The sequence below is a fragment of the Hyperolius riggenbachi genome, chromosome 1, assembly GCF_040937935.1.
Source record: "Hyperolius riggenbachi isolate aHypRig1 chromosome 1, aHypRig1.pri, whole genome shotgun sequence".
NCBI lineage: Eukaryota > Metazoa > Chordata > Amphibia > Anura > Hyperoliidae > Hyperolius > Hyperolius riggenbachi.
Genome location: NC_090646.1, coordinates 581098793 through 581109839, shown reverse-complemented (window position 1 = coordinate 581109839; position 11047 = coordinate 581098793). Strand labels below are relative to the sequence as shown.

Genomic DNA, 11047 nt, shown 5'->3' with positions numbered 1-11047 from the left:
CGTTTGCCAGGGGGACGTCGATGGATCCATCTTCCTCCTTCGGGTGGGGAGTATTTAGCTTAAGACTCCTCCATCTCCTGCATCATGAAACAGTACAAACGAAAAGGGGTACAGGAGGGGGGGAAAGGCACCCAGTACCTAATATCCTAACTGAAATGCCCCCATCATATTAACTAAATTATAGTTCTAAAAGTTTTGGAATCAATAAAATGACAACAGTGCCCAAATTTATGCACTTGCCTAATTTTATTTAAACAAATATTGTGCACTTTCTGTAAATCCAATAAACTTCAATTCACTTCTCAAATTTCACTATATGTGTCTCCTATATGATATATTTAACTGACATTTTTTATCGTAACAACCAACGATTTATACAGGAAAAACATAATGATTAACAACGTTGCCCAAACTTTCACATCCCACTGTATTTAAGAAAAGGTAAAGAAGTCTCGTGGTCGTGGGAAAGGGAGTATTAGCTACTGATTTCGTTGAAGTTCAATCCTTGGTTAAAGTTCCTCTTTAAGTGTGCTGCTGTTAGCCATTTGTGTGAAAGAGCCCTAAGTGCGCAGAATAGGTGAGCTGATTTGTTCATTTCTTCTGAGTCCTTTTTAATGAGCTGACCCATAGTATTCCAATTTAAAAGTAGTGGCACTGGCATGGAAAGTTAAAAATATCTAATCCAGAATATTTGGTGGAAATGGTAAGGGCATTTGCCAAATGACTTCCAAGCTCTTTGACTGAGGATGTTTCTCTTTCATGTTGTTAAACATGTTGAAATCCTCTTTATCCAGCAGCCATCCCATCATCCATATTGTCATCAGGCTGGGCAGTCTGGACACAAAGCGCACAAAGGCGGTGACAGTGGTGGCATGCATCGCTATGCAGCAAATGGGCAGTCTAACCGCATTCAGGAGTTTTAACTCTGGCATGTTTCCAGCTGTCTCAAAAAATGTTCTCCATCCAGATTCTGAGACCATGTGATTTGCACTCAGCTGAAGCTCCTGGAGCCGTTTACAACAGCCTTTCCTTGTTACCTCTCCTATTAACACAAAATAAAGAAAGTAGACAAATGAAGCATAAGATTAGTTAAATACAGAAATTTCCCAAAACACCAGCTGATAAAGAGGTACCTGGACTTTTATGATCATTGTGCAAAGAGCTGATATTTTCTGCAGGGCTTTGCTAAGTCTATACTCTACTCACTATAGTTAGCCATACACATACAGATTTTCATCCAATGTTCCAAAAAGATTAAATCGTCTTTGAAAGGTAGGGATGAGCAAGCAAATTGTCATGCTTGATCTCGTGGCGAATTGAGCCTTTTTTGTTCGTTATGAATTTTTGCGATAATGGCATATGTATATGGTGGATACTGTAAATGAAATGCAGCAAAAGTTACCGTCCACATATGAAATGCTGTAAACGTTACATCCCACATATGGAATGCAGCAAATGCTCCCTCCCACCTATGAGATGCAGGAACCATTGAATGCAGCAAACGTTACATCTGACACATGTAATGCAGAAACCATTACTTCCCACATATGAAAAGCAACATATGTTACCCCCCACATATAAAATTTAGTGAATGTTACCCTCTACATATGAAATGCAGAAACACACACACACACACACACACACACACACACACACACACACACACACACACACACTCACACACTTTTATGAAATATGTCAGTGTTCAGACCGCACTGCATCAAATTGGTCTGCATGGCTGTCATCCCAGAAGGAAGTCACTTCTAAAGATAATGCACAAGAAAGCCTGCAAACTTTTTGCCGAAGACAAGCAGACTCAGGACATGGATGACAGGAAGCATGTCCTGTGGTCTGATGACACCAAACTTATTTGGTTCAGATGGTGCCAAGCATGTATGGCAGCCTACAGTCAAGCATGGTGGTGGGATGGTCATGGTTTGCTGCTGCATGAGTGCTGCCAGCACTGAGAAGCAACAGTTAATTGATGGGATCATGAATGACAACATGTACTGTAGCAGAGCCTGATTCCCTCCCTTCAGAAACTTGGCTGCAGGGCAGTATTCTAACATAAGGACTCTAAACACACCGCCAAGATGACCACTGCCTTTACTAAAGAAACTGAGGGTAAAGGTTCTGCACTGGAGAAGCATGTCTTCAGACCTAAACCCAATTAAGTATCTGTAGGAGATCCTGAAATGGAAGATGGAGGAGTGCAAGGTATCTAAGAATCAAAAGCTTTGTGATGTAATCATGGAGGAGTGAAAGATGATTCCAGTAGCAGCCTATGAAGCTCTACTGAACTCCATACTCATGAGAGTTAACGCAGTGCTGGAAAGTAATGGCAGGCACGCAAAATATTGGCACTTTCAGCACAATTTTTACATTATTCATTTAGGGGTGTGCTCACTTTTACAAGTCCTTTAGACATTACCCAGTTCATCACTGAGGGTTTTTTCCCCTTATGGACCAGAGCAATTTTCACCTTTCAGGGCTCCTCCCATTCATTCACCAATAACTTTATCACTACTTATCACAACAAAATGATCTATATCTTGTTTTTTTCCACCACCAATTAGGCTTTCTTTCGGTGGTATGTTCTGCTAAGAATTATTTTAATCTAAATGTTTTTTAATTGGAATAATAAGAAAAATTTGAAAGAAAAGATTATTCCTCAGTTTTCGGCCATTATAGTTTTAAAATAAAATGTGCTACTGTGGATAAAACCCACACATTTTATTCGCCCATTTGTCCAAGTTATTACAATATTTAAAATATGTCCCTAGTGCAATGTATGTCGACAATATTTTATTTGGAATAAATGTGTATTTTTTCAGTTTTGTTTTCATCACTAATTACAAGCCCTTATTTTCAAAGATAACAGTACCATACTGTATATACCGTCGTATAAGACGACTTTTTAACCCTTAAAAATCTTCTGAAAAATCGGGGGTCGTCTTATACGCCGGGTGTGTTTCTTATGCTGATGTGTATCTTTTAGAGCAGAGAGGAGGTCTGAGTTATGGTCCACTTTAAAGTTGCAGCGGCCTGAATTGTAAAAAATAGCCTGGTCACTGGGAGGAAGGGGGTGTAAGCCTGTGATCCTTAAGTGGTTAAACTGTAAACTCTTTTAATTATGAGTTAGGGGGAAAGGGTCCCTTTAAAACAGGTACTCACCAAGGACTGCAACACTTTCATCTTCCAGAAATTCAGTCATGTGTAGGAACTGGAGGTCAGGAAGGTTCTGCATTTGTTTAATGATCTGTGTAGCTATGATGGACATTCCTGGTCCTATTGGCAACCACAGTTTTTCCAAGTGAACAAGAAAGCCTAATGAAGTAGCTGTTAGAAAAAAAAATGTGTAGTGTTAGTTTCCAAACTTGCCATTCTCACAAATGTTGTTTGTTTTTAAAAACATTTTTATCACCACAATAATGTATAGAACAGATACAACTCACAGGCCCGTTTCTAGGGGCCATGCAGCCGTGCGGCTGCACTGAGCGCTATTGGGAGGAGGGAGCTGTAATGGAGGGGGGAGCCGCAGCCGCGGGGAGGGCAACCTGACCTCTCCCTCCCTTCCTCTCCCCGGGCCGCCCTCCATGCTCCCTCCTCAGATGCAGAGTGATTGCAGCAGGGAAGCGCTGTAAATAGCTACTCACCTCCCTGGTTCCAATCGCCAATCACTCACTTGCTGCCGGTCTCCTGCTCTGCATAGACGCTGATACACACACTGCTTCCTGCTAAACAGGAAAAGAATTAAAAAAAAGAAAGAAAAAAAAAAGAAAAAAGTTGACTGGGTCTCGACCTGGATTTATGCAATTATAGCAAAAGTTTAATTATACCAAAGCAGTAAAAAACACAACGTTTCGGCACGAAGCCTTTGTCAAGTGTTACCAAATACATCAAGAGCTCTTATATATATGTCATACAGATTAAAAAAACTGCTAAACAGGAAGCAGCATGTGTATCAGCGTCTTTGCAGAGCAGGAGACTGGCGGCAAGTGAGTGATCGGCGATTGGAACCAGGGAGGTGAGTAGCTATTTACAGCGGTTCCTTGCTGCAATCACTCTGCATCTGAGGGGGGAGCACAGAGCGCGGCCCGGGGAGAGGAAGGGAGGGAGAGGTTGGGCTGCCCTCGCTGCGGCTCCCCCCTCCATTATAGGGCAGCTACCTAATCTAACCGATACTGGGGGCAGCTACCTAATCTAACCTATACTGGGGGGCAGCTACCTAATCTAACCTATACTGGGGGCAGCTACCTATCTAACCTATACTGGGGGGCAGCTTCCAATTTAACCTATACTTGGGGGGCACCTACCTAATCTAACCTATACTGGGGGCAGCTACCTATCTAACCTATACTGGAGGGCAGCTACCTATCTAACCTATGCTGGGGGGCAGCTACCAATCTAACCTATACTGGGGGCAGCTACTTATCTAACATGTATTGGGGGCACCTACCTACCTAGCCTATACTGGTGGCAACTATACTGGCAACCTATATTGGAAGCACCTACCTAACTAACCTATACCGGGGGCACCTACCTATCTAACCTATGCTGGGGGCAACTATTCTGGCTACCTATATTAGAGGCACCCACCTAGCTAACCTGTACCGGGGGCACCTGCCTATCTAACCTATACAGGGGGCAACTATACTGGTTACCTATACTGGAGGCACCTACCTGGCTTACCTATACTAGGGGCAACTACACAGGGGCACCTATGCCTGGCTACCTATACTGGGGGGAATATAGCTGGCTACCTATACTGGGGGGACCTATACTGAGTGCAACTAGACCTGGCTAACCTATACTGCGGGCACCTATACCTGGCTCCGTGGGTGGGGGGGGCGCAATTTTTACACCCTCGGCCTGGGTGCATTTTAGCCTAGAAACTGCCCTGACAACTCATTTACACAGAACCAGGAAGATAATTACAGCAGAGAGAAATTAACGTTTAAAGGACCTCTGTCGCAAAATTCTTAAAATTTAAAATACAGTATATGTAAACACATACAAATAGGAAGTATGTTCCAGAGTAAAATGAGCCATAAATGACTTTTCTCCTGTGTTGCGGTCACTTACAGTAAGTAGTAGAAATCTACTACTTCCCTCCACTCCAATCTGCCCTATATAGCAAATTACAATCTTTGAAGGCCTGAACACACTAACATCTGAGTGCCCGCTTTTCACACGCTTCCATGGCTGAGTTTGCGCAGTTTGTTAAGACTGAAACTGCTATTGAACGCTGGGGTACCAACATTAGCCCTACAATATCAAGTTGGCTCACCAGATTTAATATGCTCTTAGAGATAGAATACTCACATCCCACCGAGGCCTCAATGGGCCTGATTCACCAACCGGCAGTAACCAACTTTGCACGCCTAAAGGCTTAGGACATGCAAAGTAGGGCGCTAAGTACTTTGCACCCACCTGATCACGCGCTATCGTTGCACCGCACGACATTATTGTCACACCACGCAACGTTTTCGGCGCACCGCGCTGCGCGCGATCAGGCCTGTTTGCTCGCACAAACATTTGTGTGCTACTTAGTGCGCGATTACCCGTTTAGCGATATGTCGCTAATGGTTAGCACCAATTAGTGATTCAGGCCCAATAACTGTTACCAACAAACAAAGCAGATGGATAAAGCTGTACAATTTCTGTTCTGAGAAATTCAAATACTAGCCATACTATTTTAAGGGTAGTGTTAATTAGCTATTGTTTACACCTCTACACTTTTCCTTCGGTGATTTCTCTTCTTCTTACCGTGTTGTCTGGCGGGTGGGACGACTGGGGTACAGGACAGCCCCCCAACTTTCATGTACTGCTTCTGGGTGTGAACGGGTGCTGATGCTGTGTTGTGTGTGTGTGGTGCCCAGTGTACGGCAGTGTGCAAGTTGTGTTGAGCCGAGGTTTGCATGGTTTCGTGTTTCTGTGGTTGCGTGCGCAAATTTTGTCACTGCGGCTCGAATTCGTAATTTCATAATTGCCACACAGACAATAATTTGGAATCCCGTGGGCGAGATTTTCGTCATGTGGTTTCGCGTTTTGGTGCAAGTTCGTGTTTAATGCGAGATTTCCCAGTTTCGTGTTCTCTATTGAAAATTATTTTGATCCCAAAAATGGACACGTGTTGTTGTGTTGTCGCCTTAGATGTGCCTGTGGCCACTTCTGGGAGGGGAGCTCCTTGCCGGACTGCACTTGGCGGTCATGCATGCTGAGACACTTGATTTTGGGCCTTGCGGTATCTGATAATACAAAGATCTCTGCTGTCACTTTAACCACTTCCCGACCGCCGTATTGACAATTGGCAGCCGGGAAGTGGACCCCGCAAGGACCGCCGTATTGACAAATGGCGGCGGTCCTTGTAGGGGCATGGGCGGAGCGATCGCGTCATCCGTGACGTGATCCTCCGCCGGCGCCTGTCTCCGCATACCCGCCGTAACATCCCGCCGGCCATACGGAAGCGCTGGCGGGATGTTAACCCGACGATCGCCGCATACAAAGTGTATAATACACTTTGTAATGTTTACAAAGTGTATTATACAGGCTGCCTCCTGCTCTGGTGGTCCCAGTGTCCGAGGGACCACCAGGGCAGGCTGCAGCCACCCTATGTCGCACCCAAGCACACTGATTTCTCCCCCCCCCTGCCCCAGATCGCCCACAGCATCCCTCAGACCCCCCCTGCCCACCCCCCAGACCCCTGTTTGCACCCAATCATCCCCCTAATCACCCATCAATCACTCCCTGTCACTATCTGTCAACGCAATTTTTTTGCCCCCCCACCCCTCAGATTCTCCCCAGACCCCCCCCCCAGACCCCCCCCCCCTCCACCTGTGTACTGTATGCATCTATCCCCCCTGATCACCTGTCAATCACCTGTCAATCACCCGTCAATCACCCCCTGTCACTGCCACCCATCAATCAGCCCCTAACCTGCCCCCTGCGGGCAATCTGATCACCCACCCACACCGATAGATCGCCCGCAGATCCGACATCAGATCTCCACCCAAGCGCAGTGTTTACATCTATTCTCTCCTCTAAACACCCACTAATTACCCATCAATCACCCCCTATCACTACCTGTCACTGTTACCCATCAGATCAGACCCTAATCTGCCCCTTGCGGGCACCCAATCACCCGCCTACACGCTCAGATTGCCCTCAGACCCCCCCTTATCAATTCGCTAGGGCATTATTTACATCTGTCCTTCCCTGTAATAACCCACTGATCACCTGTCAATCACCTGTCAATCACCCCCTGTCACTGCCACCCATCAATCAGCCCCTAACCTGCCCCTTGCGGGCAATCTGATCACCCACCCACACCGATAGATCGCCTGCAGATCCGATATCAGATCACCACCCAAGCTCAGTGTTTACATCTATTCTCTCCTCTAAACACCCACTAATTACCCATCAATCACCCCCTATCACTACCTGTCACTGTTACCCATCAGATCAGACCCTAATCTGCCCCTTGCGGGCACCCAATCACCCGCCTACACGCCCAGATTGCCCTCAGACAACCCCCTTATCAATTCGCCAGTGCAATATTTACATCTGTGCTTCCCTGTAATAACCCACTGATCACCTGTCAATCACCTGTCAATCACCCATCAATCACTACCTGTCACTGCCACCCATCAATCACCCCCTGTCACTGCCACCCATCAATCACCCCCTGTCACTGCCACCCATCAATCAGCCCCTAACCTGCCCCTTGCGGGCAATCTGATCACCCACCCACACCGATAGATCGCCTGCAGATCCGATATCAGATCACCACCCAAGCTCAGTGTTTACATCTATTCTCTCCTCTAAACACCCACTAATTACCCATCAATCACCCCCCATCACCACCTGTCACTGTTACCCATCAGATCAGACCCTAATCTGCCCCTTGCGGGCATCCAATCACCCGCCTACACGCTCAGATTGCCCTCAGACCCCCTCTTATCAATTCGCCAGGGCATTATTTACATCTGTCCTTCCCTGTAATAACCCACTGATCACCCATCAATCACCCCCTGTCACTGCCACCCATTAATCACCCCCTGTCACTGCCACCCATTAATCAGCCCCTAACCTGCCCCTTGCGGGCAATCTGATCACCCACCCACACCAATAGATCGCCCGCAGATCCGACATCAGATCACCTCCCAAGTGTAGTGTTTACATCTGTTCTCTCCTCCAAACACCCACTAATTACCCATCAATCACCCCCTGTCACTGCTACCCATCAGATTAGACCCCTATCTGCCCCTAGGGCACTCAATCACCCACCCATACCCTCAGAATGCCCTCAGACCCCAGCCCTGATCACCTCGCCAGTGCATTGCTTGCATCTATTCCCCCCTCTAATCACACCTTGCGACACCCATCAATCACCTCCTGTCACCCCCTAGCACACCTACCCATCAGATCAGGCCCTAATTTGCCCCGTGTGGGCTCCTGATCACTCGGCCAAACCCTCAGATCCCCCTCAGACCCCCTTCCGATCACCTCCCCAGTGCATTGATTGCATCTATTTTCCCCTCTAACCACCCCCTGAGACACCCATCAATCACCTCCTGTCACCCCCTAGCACTCCTATCCATCAGATCAGGCCCAATACAACCTGTCATCTAAAAGGCCACCCTGCTTATGACCGGTTCCACAAAATTCGCCACCTCATACACCACCAAATTTTCAGATGCTTATACCCCTGAACAGTCATTTTGAGACATTTGGTTTCCAGACTACTCACGGTTTTGGGCCCGTAAAATGCCAGGGCGGTATAGGAACCCCACAAACTGACCCCATTTTAGAAAAAAGACACCCCAATGTATTCTGTTAGGTGTATGACGAGTTCATAGAAGATTTTATTTTTTGTCAAAAGTTAGCGGAAATTGATTTTTTTTTTTCACAAAGTGTCATTTTTCACTAACTTGTGACAAAAAATAAAATCTTCTATGAACTCGCCATACACCTAACGGAATGCCTTGGGGTGTCTTCTTTCTAAAATGGGGTCACTTGTGGGGTTCCTATACTGCCCTGGCATTTTAGGGGCCCTAAACCGTGAGGAGTAGTCTAGAAAACAAATGCCTCAAAATGACCTGTGATTAGGACGTTGGGCCCCTTAGCGCACCTAGGCTGCAAAAAAGTGTCACACGTGGTATCGCCGTACTCAGGAGAAGTAGTATAATGTGTTTTGGGGTGTATTTTTACACATACCCATGCTGGGTGGGAGAAATATCTCTGTAAATGGACAATTGTTTGTAAAAAAAAATCAAACAATTGTCATTTACAGAGATATTTCTCCCACCCAGCATGGGTATGTGTAAAAATACACCCCAAAACACATTATACTACTTCTCCTTAGTACGGCGGTACCACATATGTGGCACTTTTTTACACCCTAAGTACGCTAAGGGGCCCAAAGTCCAATGAGTACCTTTAGGATTTCACAGGTCATTTTGCGACATTGTTGGTTTCAAGACTACTCCTCACGGTTTATGGCCCCTAAAATGCCAGGGCAGTATAGGAACCTCACAAATGACCCCATTCTAGAAAGAAGACACCCAAAGGTATTCCGTTAGGAGTATGGTAAGTTCATAGAAGATTTTATTTTTTGTCACAAGTTAGCGGAAAATGACACTTTGTGGAAAAAAACAATTAAAATCAATTTCCACTAACTTGTGACAAAAAAATAAAAACTTCTATGAACTCACCATACTCCTAACGGAATACCTTGGGGTGTCTTCTTTCTAAAATGGGGTCATTAGTGGGGTTCCTATACTGCCCTGGCATTTTAGGGGCCCTAAACCGTGAGGAGTAGTCTTGAAACAAAAATGACCTGTGAAATCCTAAAGGTACTCATTGGACTTTGGGCCCCTTAGCGCAGGTAGGCTGCAAAAAAGTGCCAATCATGTGGTATCGCCGTACTCGGGAGAAGTAGTATAATGTGTTTTGGGGTGTATTTTTACATATACCCATGCTGGGTGGGAGAAATACCTCTGTAAATGACAATCTTTTGATTTTTTTACACACAATTGTCCATTTACAGAGTTATTTCTCCCACCCAGCATGGGTATGTGTAAAAATACACCCCAAAACACATTGTACTACTTCTCCTGAGTACGGCGATACCACATGTGTGGCACTTTTTTGCACCCTAACTGCGCTAAGGGGCCCAAAGTCCAATGAGTACCTTTAGGATTTCACAGGTCATTTTGAGAAATTTTGTTTCAAGACTACTCCTCACGGTTTAGGGCCCCTAAAATGCCAGGACAGTATAGGAACCCCACAAATGACTCCATTTTAGAAAGAAGACACCCCAAGGTATTCTGTTAGTAGTACGGTGAGTTCATAGAAGATTTAATTTTTTGTCACAAGTTAGCGGAAATTGATTTTTATTGGTTTTTTTCACAAAGTGTCATTTTCCGCTAACTTGTGACAAAAAATAAAATCTTCTATGAACTCACCGTACTACTAACGGAATACCTTGGGGTGTCTTCTTTCTAAAATGGGGTCATTTGTGGGGTTCCTATACTGTCCTGGCATTTTAGGGGCCCTAAACCGTGAGGAGTAGTCTTGAAACAAAATTTCTTAAAATGACCTGTGAAAACCTAAAGGTACTCATTGGACTTTGGGCCCCTTAGCGCAGTTAGGGTGCAAAAAAGTGCCACACATGTGGTATCGCTGTACCCAGGAGAAGTAGTATAATGTGTTTTGGGGTGTATTTTTACACATACCCATGCTGAGTGGGAGAAAGATCTCTGTAAATGGACAATTGTGTGTAAAAAAAATTAAAAAATTGTCATTTACAGAGATATTTCTCCCACCCAGCATCGGTATGTGTAAAAATACACCCCAAAACACATTATACTACTTCTCCTGAGTACGGCAATACCACATGTGTGGCACTTTTTTGCAGCCTAACTGCGCTAAGGGGCCCAAAGTTCAATGAGCACCTTTAGGCTTTACAGGGGTGCTTACAAATTAGCACCCCCCAAAATGCGAGGACAGTAAACACACCCCACAAATGACCCCATTTTGGAAA

General features: G+C 45.4%; 1 protein-coding gene across 1 annotated transcript in view; it reads right to left on the bottom strand.

Annotated features, from left to right (window-relative positions):
* Positions 1-677: 677 nt before the first annotated feature.
* LOC137538683 (baculoviral IAP repeat-containing protein 1g-like) overlaps positions 678-11047 on the bottom strand; it is a 65819-nt gene continuing 55449 nt past the window's right edge. The window contains exons 4-5 of the mRNA XM_068261008.1: positions 3175-3339; positions 678-1042 (exon numbers count right to left, since the gene is read on the bottom strand). Of these exons, the coding sequence (XP_068117109.1) occupies positions 678-1042; positions 3175-3339 (530 nt within the window). The remainder of the gene's footprint in view (positions 1043-3174; positions 3340-11047) is intronic.